The sequence below is a fragment of the Vespula vulgaris genome, chromosome 15, assembly GCF_905475345.1.
Source record: "Vespula vulgaris chromosome 15, iyVesVulg1.1, whole genome shotgun sequence".
NCBI classification, from domain to species: Eukaryota; Metazoa; Arthropoda; class Insecta; order Hymenoptera; family Vespidae; genus Vespula; species Vespula vulgaris.
In genome coordinates, this window is record NC_066600.1 from 2,790,001 (window position 1) to 2,807,415 (window position 17,415).

General features: G+C 31.8%; 3 protein-coding genes across 4 annotated transcripts in view; 1 reads left to right on the forward strand and 2 right to left on the reverse strand.

The window, feature by feature from the left end:
- LOC127069440 (centrosomal protein of 290 kDa) overlaps nucleotides 1-12,448 on the forward strand; it is a 14,789-nt gene extending 2,341 nt beyond the window's left edge. The window contains exons 2-25 of one of the 2 annotated variants that reach the window (XM_051006466.1): nucleotides 277-1,324; nucleotides 3,054-3,239; nucleotides 3,390-3,474; nucleotides 3,542-3,588; nucleotides 3,671-3,757; nucleotides 3,816-3,951; nucleotides 4,027-4,163; nucleotides 4,238-4,476; nucleotides 4,557-4,689; nucleotides 4,784-4,974; nucleotides 5,048-5,189; nucleotides 5,367-5,631; nucleotides 5,886-6,051; nucleotides 6,152-7,492; nucleotides 7,642-7,939; nucleotides 8,175-9,196; nucleotides 9,377-9,575; nucleotides 9,742-9,965; nucleotides 10,079-10,226; nucleotides 10,362-10,745; nucleotides 10,821-10,987; nucleotides 11,094-11,301; nucleotides 11,370-11,627; nucleotides 11,739-12,448. In XM_051006466.1, the coding sequence (XP_050862423.1) occupies nucleotides 3,060-3,239; nucleotides 3,390-3,474; nucleotides 3,542-3,588; nucleotides 3,671-3,757; nucleotides 3,816-3,951; nucleotides 4,027-4,163; nucleotides 4,238-4,476; nucleotides 4,557-4,689; nucleotides 4,784-4,974; nucleotides 5,048-5,189; nucleotides 5,367-5,631; nucleotides 5,886-6,051; nucleotides 6,152-7,492; nucleotides 7,642-7,939; nucleotides 8,175-9,196; nucleotides 9,377-9,575; nucleotides 9,742-9,965; nucleotides 10,079-10,226; nucleotides 10,362-10,745; nucleotides 10,821-10,987; nucleotides 11,094-11,301; nucleotides 11,370-11,627; nucleotides 11,739-11,813 (6,132 nt within the window). In that variant the 5' untranslated portion in view covers nucleotides 277-1,324; nucleotides 3,054-3,059 and the 3' untranslated portion in view covers nucleotides 11,814-12,448. Of the gene's footprint in view, nucleotides 1-276; nucleotides 1,325-3,053; nucleotides 3,240-3,389; nucleotides 3,475-3,541; nucleotides 3,589-3,670; nucleotides 3,758-3,815; nucleotides 3,952-4,026; nucleotides 4,164-4,237; nucleotides 4,477-4,556; nucleotides 4,690-4,783; nucleotides 4,975-5,047; nucleotides 5,190-5,366; nucleotides 5,632-5,885; nucleotides 6,052-6,151; nucleotides 7,493-7,641; nucleotides 7,940-8,174; nucleotides 9,197-9,376; nucleotides 9,576-9,741; nucleotides 9,966-10,078; nucleotides 10,227-10,361; nucleotides 10,746-10,820; nucleotides 10,988-11,093; nucleotides 11,302-11,369; nucleotides 11,628-11,738 lie in introns of those variants that run through there. The other variant, XM_051006467.1, reaches the window with a different exon arrangement.
- LOC127069474 (2,3-dehydroadipyl-CoA hydratase-like) lies at nucleotides 1,490-2,865 on the reverse strand. The gene is made up of 3 exons (XM_051006557.1): nucleotides 2,619-2,865; nucleotides 2,279-2,532; nucleotides 1,490-2,197 (listed from the first exon to the last, which is right to left on the reverse strand). The coding sequence occupies exons 1-3, from the start codon at nucleotides 2,731-2,733 to the stop codon at nucleotides 1,625-1,627; spliced, it is 942 nt and encodes a 313-aa protein (XP_050862514.1). The 5' UTR covers nucleotides 2,734-2,865; the 3' UTR covers nucleotides 1,490-1,624.
- A 2,920-nt stretch (nucleotides 12,449-15,368) lies between the features above and the next one.
- Nucleotides 15,369-16,668, reverse strand: LOC127069564 (myosin-G heavy chain-like). The gene is made up of 3 exons (XM_051006711.1): nucleotides 16,656-16,668; nucleotides 15,781-16,536; nucleotides 15,369-15,690 (listed from the first exon to the last, which is right to left on the reverse strand). The coding sequence occupies exons 1-3, from the start codon at nucleotides 16,666-16,668 to the stop codon at nucleotides 15,392-15,394; spliced, it is 1,068 nt and encodes a 355-aa protein (XP_050862668.1). The 3' UTR covers nucleotides 15,369-15,391.
- Between the last annotated feature and the right edge of the window lie 747 nt (nucleotides 16,669-17,415).

Sequence of the window (17,415 nt, forward strand, 5' to 3'; positions counted from 1 at the left end):
GGAGGACCGATTTCTTAACAATAACTTATTAACACGTGTGTATATGTATGTATACGTATATATATATATACACATATATCTATACATATGTATCTTGATCGTCTTTTTTTTTCGTAATAATACATAGAAACAAAATTTACGTTTCGTTGTAAACGAGGCTTTTAGTTTTCATTAGCTTTGTTGTTCTTTGATACGTACGTATGTACATATATATATATATATAGATAAATAATTGCTGAAAATTATTTCATTTTTTTCTTTTTTTCTTAACGAAAGAATACAACGTGTCGCGGAATCGTGTCGAGTTGCACGGATTTGCGAGTACCAACATTCACCGGGTCAAGTAAGGAGGAAAGTTCCTTTGGTGGGAGAGGTTCCCCGCTACCTTACCGGAGGACCCTCGTCCTGACTTCTGGTTACAAGGAGAAGGAGCTCTACTATACACCAATGCATTGCGCAACAATGCACCGCCACCTGCACTCGTTTCGTCACACAGCGGCTTTAATCGGCTCTCGACGGTACCTGCCTCTGACTCGCATTACTTTCGCCAATTAAGCTTTGACGGTCGTCATTGTGTTTAACTTGAATATGAAATTCAAGTCGCGTTATTTCAAATCAACGATCCGATTCGAAATATGACGGCTATCGTAAATTGTATTAGAACGAAAGTTCACGTGCTCTTTTCGCGTTTCCTTCTTCCTAGCAAATTTATTTTTATTTATTTCTGTTTCTTTTTTTTTTCTTTTTCTTTTTCTTTCTTTCTTTTTTCCTTTGCGTCTAAAGCTTCCTCGATCGATTAATTTTATATTAGGAGACTTTCTTTTACGCTAAATCGTAAAGATCGAAAAACGATCGTACGCAACTTCACGCATATCGATCGTCGATTTATTTTAAATTCGATATGAGTATCATCAAGGTTAAGTATTATGGTAATATATTATGTGGTAGAATCGTAATGTATTTTTTATTAATGGAACGAATTGTTTAGAACATGTTTCCAAAAGTAATGATGACGATAACGACGTCGAGAGAATATCCATCGATAAAGAAGTTTTGGTGAATATCGACTGTCCTGTTGGGCTTATATTAGATTATGTTCGAGAAGTCGCTCGTTTGGATAAAACTTGTATACAAATTTTTTATATATTAATTTGTATATATATATATCGTTTGGGTCTTTAGAAGGTGAATGAATTTTTAGGTAAGATTGATTTATGCGATGAATTGAATTGTCAATTAAAAAACTTGTCCATTGCTGAACCATCTACTTCAGGATTACATCTTCTTCAACCGGATATCATCTATTTTGTAGTTATCTTTTCAAGTAAGTTTCGAATTATGATTTATACTATCATTTCATAGGATTATTTTATACACAGATAATACTAATGATCAAAGTACGACGTTAATACCGCTTGTAAGTACAAAGGTAGGAAAGAAGTGCATGGAAATTTTCAAGAAAAATCGTCAAAAGAAAAACGCACAGAAATAGTGATACAAACGTTACTTCTTTATGAGTCTATAATAATATCGAATAAACTTTAAGTTTTAATATTATATCGGGGACATAAGAAAAATGAAATAAATATCGTGAATATAAATTATGTTTGACTATAGTTAAATGTTACACAAGACTACTATCTAATTCTTTGAAATTTTCTTCTTTCTTTGTAAGGTTATAAAATTTTCCATGCCTACCTATACCTTCTTCGACAAATTTTTTTGCCCCTTTTATACCTTCTTCTGTTAAAAGATGAAGAGCATTGTCCTTTTCAAATTGCAATGCCTCCTCTATTTGTTTAGTTGAAAAAGTAGAGAAGTATGTAGAGGCACGATCTGCCAGTAAAGTCTTTTGAGGAAACTTTACCAAAGATTTTGCATAATTGATCGCTTGACCCAGACCGGCGCCTTGCGTAGTACATTCAGTGGCAAGTCCGATATTGTAAGCTTTTTCTCCAGTGATACCTTTTCCTGTTAAAATCAGATCCATGGCTCTAGCATATCCGATTATAGCTGATAAACGAACTGTACCCCCGCATAGAATAGGTATTCCAAAACGCCTATTCATAAATCCTACAACTGCAGTTTCTTCAATGATTCGTAGATCGCACATCAATGCTAACTCCAATCCAGCACCCAAGACATATCCATTTAGACAAGCTATCAATGGTTTACTGATCAATTCGTTTCTATTGGCCTGTTTTAATCGATTAAGTTATATTATATCTATGAATAGTGTTCATAAAATATTTTTTTATATAAAGGTATATCGACTTGCCAGTGTTCCGAATTGTGGTAGATCGTCTTCTTTCTCTGGATTATAATTTGCAATTTCATGAAGGTCAAAACCTGAACAGAAATTTCCTCCCATACCGTATAGTACACCCACAACAGCATTTTCATCCTTTTCAAATTCATCCAATGCGTCACAAAGTAATTGGGTTGTTGCATTATCCAAAGCATTCTTCTTCTCTGGTCTATTTATAGCGATTAAAGTAATTTTGTCGCTTTTATCAACGATAATAGTTTTCTCTAAAAAAAAAAAAAAAAAAACAAAAAAAATAAAACAAAATATATTCTATTATATACATTTTTTTATAGAAATTATAGAATCTTACCTTTCTCTGTATTTTCCACTGCTTCTTCGGCCGTAGATTCAGAGGTTAGAAATCTTTTTACATAATTTCTTATAGATTTATTTAACGAAAAGGATAATCTTCTTAAAGAATACATTTACGATGTTTCGTAAATATAAACAAATGTATTGTTTAATTATTATTTTACGTATATAAATACTTAAAACGAAATTACGTTTTATCGTTCGAACGATTAATCGAATACCATCGAATTGATATTATCGACTGTCGTTAACTTATCGACCTTTATTTCTTTTGTAGATGGTACTGTATGAAAAAAGGCGGGGAGAACTGTTTTCATTTTGTTGTCATAGTAACCGAGTGTTGTAGAATATGACGAGATTATTGTGTTCATTCTTAAAAGTTTCTATTTCGTAGACGTAGAATTAAAATAAGAATATTTTTATAATTATATAGTGAAAGATGGTTCGAACAAATTGGGAACGAATATTTTCTTTAAATGTGTCGTCTCTAACTGACGAAGAGATCGAAGATTTATGTCCTACGATAATGCGTTGCAATGTTGATGAAATATCCGATATACACAATCTTCAAACACTTATGAGAATTTCTCAAGAAATGTTGCAGTATAAAGACAATCAAGTATGTCACATTCGTTTCTTCTTTTTTTTTTTACACGTGTATATATATATATATATATATATATATATATGTGATTTAATATTATAATCATTGTTACATTTTTTATATATTAAATGTTTTTATTATTTATATACGTTTATATGTTTATAGGTAGAATCTTTACTCATAGAATGTGGAGAATTAAAAAATACAATTTCGACATTGAAACCGGATGTTACTAAACAGAAAGTTAAAGGTAACAGATTTTTGATATCTCTGTCTAATCAACTATCTAATGCCAATTTTATTTTATTTAATAACAGGTCAGATCGTATCTGATTCACAGTATGAAGATAAAAGTTTTATTAAGGTAAACAATATGGATAATATTTTTATTATTTATGTATTAGTATTTGTAAGAACATTAATTAAGATAATACTTACGTTTTTAGTCTTCTGACACAATGGAAACTGCCAATCACGAGACTGTAATACAAGACAAAAATGAAAAAATAGAAAAACTATTGACTGAATTAGAGGTAGATATGATATGTGATAAATCAATTTCACAAAATATCATTGCGTTAAATATTTTAGGGATTAGATAGAGAAAATACTATTTTGAAAGAACGATTAGGAATGTTGAAAGAAGAAATGGAGGATGCAACAGAGAGAATGAATGAAATGACTGATGAATTAAGTTCTGCACAATCGAAAGTCCTCGAATACAAAGGTCTCAAAATTGATAAATCTTTGACAAATTAATTGTTTTTATACATATATATTAGAAGAACATCTTATTTTTCAGAAAAGATATTAGATTTGGAGCGTGAAAATATTGCTTTGCTCAATCAAATAGAAGAATTAACCAATCAACAAATGGATAGAGATAAAGTAATAGATGAATTTGGAGTAGCAATAGATTCTAGAATAGCGGAATGGAAGGTAAATCAATTTTTATATATTTCCTCTTGAAGCTGAGAAATGAAAATAATTAATAAATTCATCTAATAAATTAGGAATTATTAGATGAAAAGGATGCGGAGATACACCATTTAAGAGAAAATTTATCGCAATCCTTATTGCAATCGGTTACATCGGTTAAAGAAGAAAATAAATCGCAGATAGTATATTTAAACGAAGAGATTAGTAATCGCGATAAGATTATAACAGAATTACAAAGTAAACTTTCCGAAGCAGTTACAGAAATAAATGAAGGAAGTGCTATTATAGAGAAGTTACAAGCCAGTACAAAAAAGTGTGTGAATTTATGTTTAATCGTCATTTGAAAATCTTTTTTCAAATTGTAAATATTGTTTCATTGTAATATTTGTACAGGCCAGAAAAAGAGGAGAAGAGGAAGGAACAAAAAGAGTTATTAAAAAAAATGCAGGATGCAAGTAATCAGATATCTGATCTACAAAATGCATTGGATCAAGCGCAGGAGGATTTAAAATTAAAGAGCACCGAAGTTGGTTGTTTTTTTTTATTCACTTTTATTAGAAGAAAATTGTATTAAATAAGCGTAGTTTTAAAACGATTCTTTTTTTCTTTTTTTTTTATAGTTATGTGAAGTACTATCAACTTTAAGAAAGTATCAGGACGAAAATCATGGATTAACCGAAGCATTAAATGAAATCAAGGATTTAAAAAATGAATTAAATCATAAAAGAGAACACATAGAAGATCTTGTTAATGTGGTTAATAAGTTAGAGATGTTAAATTCTTATCAAGAAATGGAAGTCCTAGCACTCAGGTATTTTTATACGTTTGGTGTATTAACATTTTTAAAGGGTATATTCCAAAAAGGCATAATTATAACTTTGTAGAGAAAAATTAGGGATATCAGAGGATGAATCAATTTCCATAGATAATATTGTTAAAAAACGTAAAGAAGAAGAGAAAAGGATGCAAGACCTCGTTCGGCAGAATAAAATGTTAATAGATGAAAATCTCGAAATGAAATCGACCGTAAGTCGATTATATAAATATAATTCGATATATGTGTGTATATATATATATATACATACATATAAATTTATGCATTTAATTTTGATGCACTTGCAATAATTTTGATACGGATAATACGCTTTGAATAATATTTTATTCAATAAATCGATATAATTTTATAATCCTAACTTTTTATAGATAAGGCTGCTAAAATCAAGTAGATCGCGTTTACCTACAAAGAAATTAGATTTTTCAAGCGACACCATAGATAACAGCACCGACTTTTTGCACTCCACTAAATTATTGGAAATTGCTGGAAATCAGGTCGTTGATTTTGAATCCATTCAGATATATCATAAAACTGATAAAGATATTAGAAAACAAATGCAGCTAGTTATAGAAGAGAACGAAGCTCTTAGAAGAGGCATGCATGAAATTCTGGACAGTATACGCAATCAAGACGGTGAATGTTCATAATGTTAATCGTATTATAAAAATGGCACGACTCAATAATTTTTTAAACGCACGATAATCTCTTTTTAATTGTTATTAGCTTTCCATTTAATTTTATTTTTGTATTATATGTATATACAAAAAATTGTATTGTACTTGGCGTGGAAATACGGAATATCACGTCAATGATTTATCATGGTATATATCAATGGAATATTTCGTTAATCGTTGGCGAATGATTCAAATGATTGGAACATATTCCAGGTAAAAGTTCAGTAGAAGTTCATTCATATACTTTGGAAAGATTATTGGAGGCATTAGATGTAAGACATTTGGCTGGTTGGTATCATCCTGCTATGAGATTACAAGAACATTTGAATGTTATACAAGGTAGCAACGCAGAATTAAGATCTCAACTTAAACAGATTAGGTAAGTTTTTTTTTTCTCTCTTTTTTTTTCTTTAGAGATTCTAAAACGATAATATTAACGAGATAAAATCACGTACGCGCGTGTAAAAATTTTTCTATAGAAAGGAGCTCAACAGGAAGGACGCTATATTGCAAGATTTAGCATTGAGTAAAGGAATAGATTTAGAGAGATTAAATACCGACGATTCTGATGATAACAAAATAATGTATATCTCTGAAATAAAAAATATAGAAAGTATACATCAAAGAGAAATAGAGGAAAGGGAGAAGGAAAAGGGATCATTGATAGAAGAAAATAATGATCTACGATATACGATCGATAGTTTAAATCTTCAATTAGAAATTTATGAAAAGGATAGGGTGACTTTAGAGACCAGCGAGGACGAAGTTAAAAAAGCTTTTGCGATTAAAACGAAAGAGTATGTAGAAGTTGCTAACGAGTTGTTGTTATTGAAAAGAAAAATTGTACTTTTGCAAGAGCTTCTTAACGAGGAGTCTGTCAAGACGTATAATTATCAGAAAAATATGCTTGAGAAAGAAGGTTCTCTTAAAAGAGCATTGACCGATGCTAATAAACATAATAAAATATTAGAATGCGAGATAATAAGATTGCAAAGTAATTTATCTAATTCGATAAGTATTACGGAATATAGCGAACTAAAAGAGAAATACGAGGAATTAAATATAAGATATCGTTTTGTTCTCGAGAAGGACAGGATATTCTTTGATAAACGTGAAATTGAATTATTAAAGGACGAATTAGAGCTAACGAAAAAAGAAAAATCTCAATTAATGGATCTATTAAAAGAAGATGTTTCAAAGGAGGATGAAAATGATATTGTTCGACAGTTAAAGGATTGCAAAGCTAAGGAATTGATGGAAAGGCAACGTGCCGATCACACGACCAAATTGCACGAGATATCTCAAAATCAATTGGCTAAGTGCGAGTCGAAGGTTCAAGAACTGACTAACATTAATTGCGAATTACAAGAGAAATTGATCGAGATACATAAACAGTTATCAAAAATTATTGTATCCACGCAAAATATTCGAGAAAATAATATCGACGATTCTGAATTGTCGAACGACGTAGAGGAAACTTTGAGAATCGATAACGACACGTTGAAAAGAAAGCTCGAAATCGCCGAGGAGGAGGCTAAATTGCAATACATGTTGAATTCGTTAAAGACGTTGGAATTAGATAATCTGAGACATCAGATTTTGGACTTGCAAGCGATCAGCGAGGACAAGGCTACGATATCGAGACTAAATTTTGAATTGGCCAGTAAGAAAAGTAATGAAATGGAATTGAACGCACGTAGGTCACAGCTTGAAAGTGAAATATCTTATTTGCAAGAGGAACGTGAAAGATCGATGATAAATTCTGATAAGATGCGAGCCAATATGCAATATTATCGAAAGCAATGCGACGATCGTTGCAGGTAATCTCGTTGTAGTCCAGTTGAATGGAAACAACAAACGATCTTTTTTCTTTTTTCCTGTTTTTTCATTTTCTTTTTTCTTTTTTTTTTGTTTCTTTGAACAACAAAAAATGTAAAATCGTTTCAAAAACAATTACATCTCGTTACAGGACGTACATAGACGTAATAGATTTTTTACAAAGCCAATACGCAGGATCATCCTCTATTAGCTCGCTCGATAGATTAACGTCAATGGTTGAAAAATTAAAAACTGATCGAATAGAATTAGATATGGAAATGAAGAAGGCGAAGGAGTTTAGTAATCGTGTTATTTCCCAACAGGAAACGTTAACAAATCGTTTGGAGATTGTCGAACGTTTGAAAGATATATTGGAAGAACAAATTGGGGGTGAGAGCGTGCAAGATATTTTGCAAAAATTCTCCGAAAATTCGCAATACGTATTAAATGTATGTTTCACATTAAACGATAATTATATTATTTAAGTGATATCGATTCTTTGACATTTTTACGACAAGGATAATATATAAGAATATATATAATAGTATAGAGAATTATTCTTATGTAATAATTATTTCATTATTGAATTTATTTAATAATTTTTTTTTTCATTATTATTTAATAAATTAATATATATAAATCATGTAGAGGATAATCACGTTTACTTTTTATTATTTTATTTAGGATTTGAAACAAAAACGAAGGATATCTCATTTGGATAACGAATTGCAAATGGCTAATGACAAAGCCGCGAAATACGAATCGATGATTACGACAATGGAGAACGAAATGATCAATATGCAAAGAACTTGGAATCGTCAGGGTGAGCAAGCGATGGTATCAAATGATGTACAGATTAAAGAAACGAAAACTGACACGGTGGAGAAACGATCGGTTTTCGTACAAGTTACGATAGAACTCGATTCGACGGAGATACAAACCGAACCATACGATTGTTGTTTAAACAAACAACGAGAAGAATTAGAAGGTATCGTAGATACGCCAAAGGAAAAATCTGTTCGAGAAGCAGGTAACAATACCGAGGGAACGAATGATATGAATTCGATGATTCAATTGAACGAACGTTTAGCGGATGCATTGAAACTCGCGGCGGATCGTTCTGAAATAATAGCCAATTACGAATTAGAAATGTCGAATTATCGAGAGAGAATAGATGTTCTTAATAAAGAAATTAAAGAAAAACAATCTGAATTAACAAAAAGAGAAATAAATATCGTCGAGCCTACGTTAGATATAACACCTGTCGCGAGTATCGATTGTACCGACAAATTGGCATTGAGATCAACGGTGAACAGTTTGCAAAAGATTGTCGCACAAAAGGAAGAAACGATATTGAGATATAAGAATTTAATGAAGGAAGAAAGAGAGGAGTATGTTAAAGTTACGTGTTCCTTGGAAAAGGAAATGAAAGATTTGCGTTATAAAATAGAATTGTTGGAAGGTGAAATGAAAATCGAGATAGATAAAGAGAAAGAAGATATTACGATCGAACCTGTTGTTGACGATGACCTTAAGAAGAAAAAATCTGCTACCGTGGATAATGCAGCTCGAGAAGAGGAGATCGCAAGGATGAGAGAACGAATAAATACTTTGGAAGCTGATTTGCATATTACGAAAGAACTTAGTGGTCGATGGCATCGATTGGCAGAAGAGAGATTGAAACATATCGATCGTATAAGAGAAAGGTAGGAAAACAAGTAATACTCTTTCTCTCTTTCTCTCTCTCTCTCTCTCTCTTTATATATATATATTATATATATGTAGAGTGTATATAATATCACGTTTATTACGTTTATCATCTGATTTTATTAATCGTACACAATGGGACGATTCATAATACGATTTATTCATTTTATCAAGAGTAGACTCGAGGAACAACATAATACGGAGCTTGAAAGTTATCGGTCCGAGATTACAAAGTGGCAATCGGAAGCTGACACGCTCAGACAACGTTTATCGGAAGATCGTGTTGTTCATACGAAAGGGAATATATCTCTTATGAAAGAATTGCAGGAAAAAGATGACAAAATACACGAGCTTAGTCTTAATTGTCAACAATTGCAGGTATCTTTGGTTTTCTTTCTTTCTTTTTTTCTTTCTTTCTTTCTTATTTTTTTTTTTTTTCTTTATCTCCAATGAGTTTTTTTAAATTTCATTCACGGAACGAGATTCATTTATTGATCATTTCTTTCTCGTTTTATTTTTTCATTTTTTAATCTTTTAATGACAGAACGAGATCGAATTGTTGGGAGCCACGAATCGATCATTGCCAACACGTGTGATCGATCATCGTGACGAACTTAGAATGCACGATATTGTACCTACTACCCAACGGGATCAGCCTCAATCGCAGAATCAAATAGATGTTTTACGTAAACAGTTGCAATCCCTGATGGAAAAGGAAAAAATGTATAAGCATGAGATCGCTGAACTGAAGCAACGAGTCAGTCGGGGGTATCGTGATACTTTTCAATACGTAATTAACGATCAACTTGATAAGGTAGAAGGAATTGAACGTTTTATTTATAATATCTGCTTCTTTTTTTTTTTTTTTTTTAATATAATAGATACATGGCGGTAAAAACGCAAGAGAAAAAAACTTCTCAGCGCGAAATGCAATTGGAAAGGAAGGTAAAGTCTTTGGAGGAAGAGTTAGAAAAAATGCGGACTCAGTTAGAGAGGGAATATTTGGTTCAAGAAACTAGAAGGGTGAAGGTATTAGAATAAAATAAATAAATATATATATATATTTTTTTTGGACATATATATATATTTTTGTTGAACACTATATATATATATTTTTTTTAAGAATATATTTCTTTTTTTTAAAATACATAACATTTATAATAGACAGCGGAGGAACTTTCGTTGTGGGAGAAGCAAAAAAAATGGCAGCAAACTGCAGAAAAATTGCAAGAGAAGTTAAAGGAGAAAACGAACGAGTGTATCAAGTTAAATTCGAATCACGAAAAATTACGATCGTTGGTTTCCTGTATGGAACGCGAAAAGTGGTTTCTAAAGAGTAAAATAAAAGAGGAAGCATCAAACGTGTTGAATGATATACCGTCTAGACCGATCTCAGCTGCGCATCAGAGTCTCGTGATTGATTTACAGAAGGAATGTCAAACGTTGAGAGAACGTATCAGCGAATTGGAGAGGGAAAATAGTCATGAATTATTAAAGAAAATAGAAGAGCAAAAGAATTGTATAGCTTCGTTGGAAGCTGTCAGTAAGGTTCTCAGTTCGTTCATTATAAATTTATAATGATCGTCTTAGAATAATATTCTAATGAGATAAATTTTTGATCAGGGCAACGAGTACGTTGTCGACAAATTACAAAAATTGGAAACCACCAGGGATATTCTCGAAAGAACTAATTTGAAATTGGAAAGCGAAAATTTTGAATTAAGATTAGAAATAGAAAAGGCTAACGCGGATACGCCACGTTTGCGCGAAAAAGTCGAACATCTAGAGAGGTGAATATCTTGCAATTATTATTTTTTATTTCTTTTCTTTTTATCAACGTTATGTGCAACGTTTATTTCGTTTCTTTTTCTTTTTCCTTCTTTTATTTTTGCAAAGGTACATCGAGTTGTTGAAAGTAGAGAAATCATCGGATTCGACACCTAGATCATCGAGCAAGGAACATCAGGAATTCAATTCCAAAAAACCTGTTTTAGAACTAGAGAAAACGATCTTTACGTTAAAGAGAATCGTTGAAAAGTTACAAGCGGAGAACAAGAGGCTAAAGTTTAATTCGAAAAGAAATTATTTTGCATCTTCTGTTCAGGTATGTTGTGAGAAACAATAAAAAAAGAAATATTTAGAAATTTCATTGTGAAACATCGTTAACAACAGGGAAAGAAAGTTTACAATGCTAACGAAAAACCTTACGAGAAATTGTACGAGGAAGCTCAAAAAAAAGTTATAGACTTGGAAACGGATTTGCAACTTGCCGAGCAGAGAATAACGATGTTGGAGAAAACGCAGAAGGAGGATGACAACGGCGAGATTAATATATTGAAACAACAATTGTCTCATAAATCAGAATTATTGGAAAAAGTAAAGCAATTGTTAACGAGGGCAGCGATAAACGAAAAGACTCTTCGTCAACGAGTGAGTAAAATTTTGAATTGAAGGAATAAAATCGGGATAAATGAAAATTAAAAAAAAAAAAAAGAAAAGAAAAGAAAAAAAAAGAGAGAAAAAAAATTCGTTTCATTTCAGCTTCAGCAGTTGGAATCTAAACAAACTTTGTCACCGATACCAGAGTGTTACGTAACTGTACCTAATTTGGATTGATAATATTAAGAATATTGAAATATTTCACAGTGATGATATAGATCTTGATCAATAATTTATTTTACATACAGCAAGTTTTACAACGTATATAATTATGTATATATATATGTATATGTATATATATATATAATACAATGTTTGTTTATATATATATATATATACATATAATATATGTGTGTGTTATTACAACGATAATTTATATATTTGTACGCGAAGGCGCGTTGGCGAGTGTAAATACATCTTTACGAACTAAGCTTTCGAGCATTAAAGCGAGCTAAGAGTTAAAGTTAACAACTATCATTAATGGGGTTGATCATCATGGAACACACGTGACTAGATTGTAAAACGCTTTCGCGGAATATGTTTCCGTGGCGTTAATAAAATTAATTAACGAAGGAATATATATTTATCTCTCTCTGTTTTTGTTTGTTTTTTTCTTGTTGTTGATATTCGATACTTTTTAAGAGATATCGGGTTGATTAATAATCTCGTTTAAATTGAAACAATTCTGAAGGAAAATAATTGACGAGATTGAACTATCGTTGAAACGAATTGTTGCAGCTTCTTCTGGACGGATATTATATATGTATACATATATATATATATATAGAGAGAGAGAGATTCTAAATAAATTTTTAATCATCCTCGTCAGCCTTTTTAAGGAATGGCGCGATAGAATCCGCATCCACGCAGTCAGGAGTGAGTTTCCCTTTGAATTTGATGCACGCGTTCGCACACCTTTCACCGGCAAACCACGGTCCGAACATTCGTTTGCACTGAGCGCAGTTTCTTATGCAGACACCTGTGTAGAAAACGTGACAATGGAAGATTCAAGTATTTACGGCGAGTATTTTGTTCTCTAGATTTACATTTTTTTCATTTCTTTTTTTTTAAATATAATCTTCATTCACAATCTCGACGTGTTCCATATATTTTGTCAGAAAGATAAAATATTAATTCGTTATCTTCAAATGTTTCAGGTTTGATCGTTGATTTAAAGTAAGTAACGTTATAAAAAAGAAAAAAGAGGATAAAAAATTAATAGAATATTTATAAGATCTTTTTTCTCTTTCTTTCTCTCTCTCTTTTTTTTTCTTTGTAAAGAAAGATATAAAGAGAAATACTATTCCAAGAATATACTTACCGAACCAGTCTTTCGATTGGGCCAATACCATACCGAGTAATGTGACAGTGAGAGCGATGAGGAGAATGAGGCGCAGAGAAGAATTCATAGCTGCAAATAGACGCATAAACAATTTTATTGTCTTCATTCGAACGTCAGATTCGTTACGAAAAAAAGAAAAGAAAAAATTCATTCGAGAGAGTTACGTAAGTTTTCTTTCTAACAAATTATATTGCTTATGTTTCATGCGAAAAGTAAAATTCTGAGTAAAGTCTAGCGTTATAGATTATTTGGAATTAAACGAGAAATTATTATTAATTAAATTCGATTGAATTTAATTGATTATTACATTTATTTGAAAATTATTATTCATTGAATTTCATTATTTATCAAATTATTAATTATGTCATGAAAAATTATTTATTTATTTACGTATTATCAAAGATTATAATTCTTTCTTTCTCTCTTTCTCTATTTTTTTTTTTTTTTAAGCATATTCCAACAATTAGTCTTTATCCAGCTATGTCCATGTTCGAATCGATCAATGGTACTTACTTGCGTACAACTTTAGAGACTTCAACGCGCGCAAAGACGAGACCGACGTCATAATAATTCATCACCTACGCGTGTGTTGCGCGTTATTCATCGTCATCTATCAAAGATTCTAATCGTTATTTAACAGAGACAGGATGTAAATACCTGATACCAGTTAGCCTTTAGAGACGCCAGCTCGATTCTTTTCAAATAGTTAGTCCCTCTTACGATTCAGGTCGAGAGAATGAAAGAAAGTGAAAGAGAGAGAGAGAGAGAGAGAAATAAATAAATAAATAAACAAACAAACAAACAAACAAACAAACAAATAAACAAACAAAAAGATAGATAGATAGATTGATAGATAGAGAGAGAGAGAGAGAGAAAGGGATGATATTTGTGACACCGCTGACGTAATCAGCTGAGATTTACTAAGATTTAGAATAGACTACTTAAAATTGTAGATCGTAGAATGCATAATAATTAAAAAAAACTAGGTCTTTTTTTTTTTTTTCTTTTCTTTTTTTTCCTGCCAGGAACTTCGTTATCGCTGAATATAAATTGAATCCTGTATTATCCTGACTATCTGAAGAACCGAAGGCTCTTCTGTCTGACTATTTAATTTGCTCGGACAACGCGCGCACACGCACACATACACGTACATACAAGAACACACGTGAACGTGTATTTATCATACTCGTATATATACATATATATACATACATATATGTATGTATGTATATATAGATGACATTTATAACCGGAATCTGTCTCTTCCGCGTTTTCCTTATTGGACAAACTGTGAACGTACCAAAGTTATAAATATGGACACTTCTATCTTTCTCTCTCTCTCTCTATCTTTTTTGCAGTACTCGAAGAGAAGTCGCTTTTTTACTTTTTTCATTTTCTCTCTCTCTCTCTCTCTCTCTCTCTCTCTATCTCTCTCTTTTTTTTTTCTTTTTTGAAATGATCGGTAAGGACGCAAGAGTTAAGAAGACAAAGAAACAAATCGGAAAGTCGTACTTGCCTGATTCTTTCCTTTTATAAGGACGGACGACGAAGCCACTATAATTGTTAAAACCAGACGAATGACACGGAGGAGAGTTCGTCGAGAGACTTTATATATCCGTAGAGTCACTAAATTCACCCCTCGTATAGGGGGGAAACCATGCTGCTTTACCTTACTTCGTTCATACGTTCATCGACTCCTTCTTATCCTCTCTCTCTCTTTTTCTCTCTCTCTCTCTCCCTCTCTCTTTCTTTCTTTCTTTCGCTCTCTCTCTTTCTCTCTCTCTCATTTATTTCTTTCATTTCCTGCACTCTCGACACATCCTGAATCGTCCTGATGTAATTCCCCAACATACTCTCGTTTAATCGATTATTAGGATACCCTCGAGTTTCTTTAGTTTGTCGTTCGTTTTATTTATTTATCTATTTATTTATTTATTTTTTGTTAAGTCAAAATATTATCTAAGATTCGAGTTAGGTAGGGGATTGAAATAAAATTACACTTAACTATGTAACCATGTCGTAGATGCGATATGATATTGGTTTTATTTCATAGTTATTATACGTATACACATATTATATGTGCATATATATATATATACATATACATATATATACACATATATATAACAGTCTTTGTGTGTGAAAAGATAACGAGTGAAGAAGAAAACTTAAAAAATTGTCATTATCAATCGTCAATAAATCTCGCTAATATATTTAATCATACCGATAGAAGAGAAACATATATATATATATATATATATATATAATATAGTATATAATATAATGTAGTAAGAGTGTAATATTATATATGTATGTATGTATGCATTAATCAGAATTATTTTTAATTAATTTTCTTTGTAGAATTTAATAAGAATATAAATCGATCGACATGTCTTCCTTTTCACGAATCTTTCTAATTCATATTTTCTTCGTTTCTTTTTATATCCTTCATGGCAGGCAACTCGTACTCCAGAGACCAATAATTCTTATAAAAGGAGGGAGCTTTTTTTACACCGTCCTCGATATCCTTATTCGCTTCCTCATCGAATCTTGAAATTCGATCCTTTTTCTCAAGAATAGAAGACAATGTTTTTAAGGTCCTCTTTTTATTTTCTTCGATATTTTTCCTTCTGTTTTCCTCTCGAATTTTCTCGTCCGAATTTGTTTTTAATTTGTCGATAACGTCCTTGCTAAAATAACGATCGAGAAAATCTTTTTCCTCGCTTATCATGTCGTCATTTATTCGTTCATCTTTCGTATCCTTCGAAGGATCCTCGTCGTCGTCGTCGTCGTCGTCGTCGCTGTTATTATTGTTATCGTTGTTTGGATTTTTCGTCATAAATGAATAATTATTTTTATTATCTTCCAATAATTGTTCCTTACTGTTTCGTTTATTGTTATTGTTATTCTTGAGTTTTTGAAAGAATGGTTCGTTTTTTAAAAAATCATCCAAATCGAATGGCTTCCTATACTCGTTTATATCAAAATCGATATCCAACATGGCGGGTCCTTCTTCGTTCGATTTCTTCTTAACTTCGGAGGTATCGTTGACGTTATTTTCGTTCTTCTTCGATTCTTGATGATTAATCAAATCGTTCTTCGCGCGCTCCGACGAAATTTCCGATGATTCGACGACGTTCGTAGTAGTCATTAAACGTGAGGATGGACTTTGATGTTTGTTAACATCATTGTTTTTTTCCACGGGAGGAGCGTGATCGGACGTAATATTTGTTTGTTCGTCGATAGCGTCAATCGATAAATTCGTAGAATTCGATTGATTTAAAACGTATCGTTGTTTAGCACGTAAACGATCTTCCTCGTCCAAACTTTCCTCTTTCTCGTCGGAATAATCGGGTATCTCGACGTAAGGGATATTGTATGGATCGTAATCGATTAACGATGATTTGTTTTTTTCAGAAAATTGTTCAATCGGCACGGATGAAGAATAATTTACGATCTCTACTTTACTCTCGTTCTTAATAGGTATTTTCAAGAGATTAAACGAGTTTTTATTCTCGTTTAAATATCCATTCCGATTAGGTACAACGTACGATAAATCTTCGTCGATGTTAGAAATAATTTTCTGATCGTTATGAAGCTTTACACTTTTCGATTCGATCGATGGATCGAACGTTGAACGATTGTCGACGTGTTTTGTATCAACTATTTTAACATACCTATCAAACTCATCCTCATCCTCCTCCTCCTCCTCCTTCTCTTTCTCTTCCTCCTCCGAAGGTCTTCCTTCGTCGAAAGGTACACCGGCAATTAACTTCTTTTTCTCGTTCAAAGACCCAGTCTCGTTATAAGGAAGATTTAAATCATCGATTTCCGAACCGGACAATGCTACTTGTTCATCCTTGAAAATATCTTTATGTGTTTCTCTCAATATTCTCGTAGACGGTACCACGATTTTAAAAGTTGGACGTGAACCATTAATTATCTCCCATATGCGTTTGTAAAAATCATTATCAACGTTTATAGTCGTATCGATATTCTTTTTCAAATTTCCATCCTCTTGAGTCAATTTAGGATGTCGATAGAGTTTCGAATTGTTACCAATCTTTTCGATTTTTATGTTCGATGAATTATTATTATTATTATTATTATTATTATTATTATTATTATTATTTTTATTATTATTGTTATTATTATTATTATTATTATTAATTAAATCCGATGTGGAACGTTTGAATCGTTTACTCGTAATACTATCATTTATTTCTCTCGACAATCGATTATTCTTCCTTGTATTAATCTTTCTATTTTTTTCGCGGATTTTCTCGATGATCCTGTTAACATCGATATCGTTGTCATCGACGATCGTAGCCCGTTTAAAATCGTTATCAAACACCGTGTCATTTTCTATACTCGTTGATAACACGTCGATTGTCGTTACCGTACGTACGATTCTTCTCCATAATACGGGATTATATA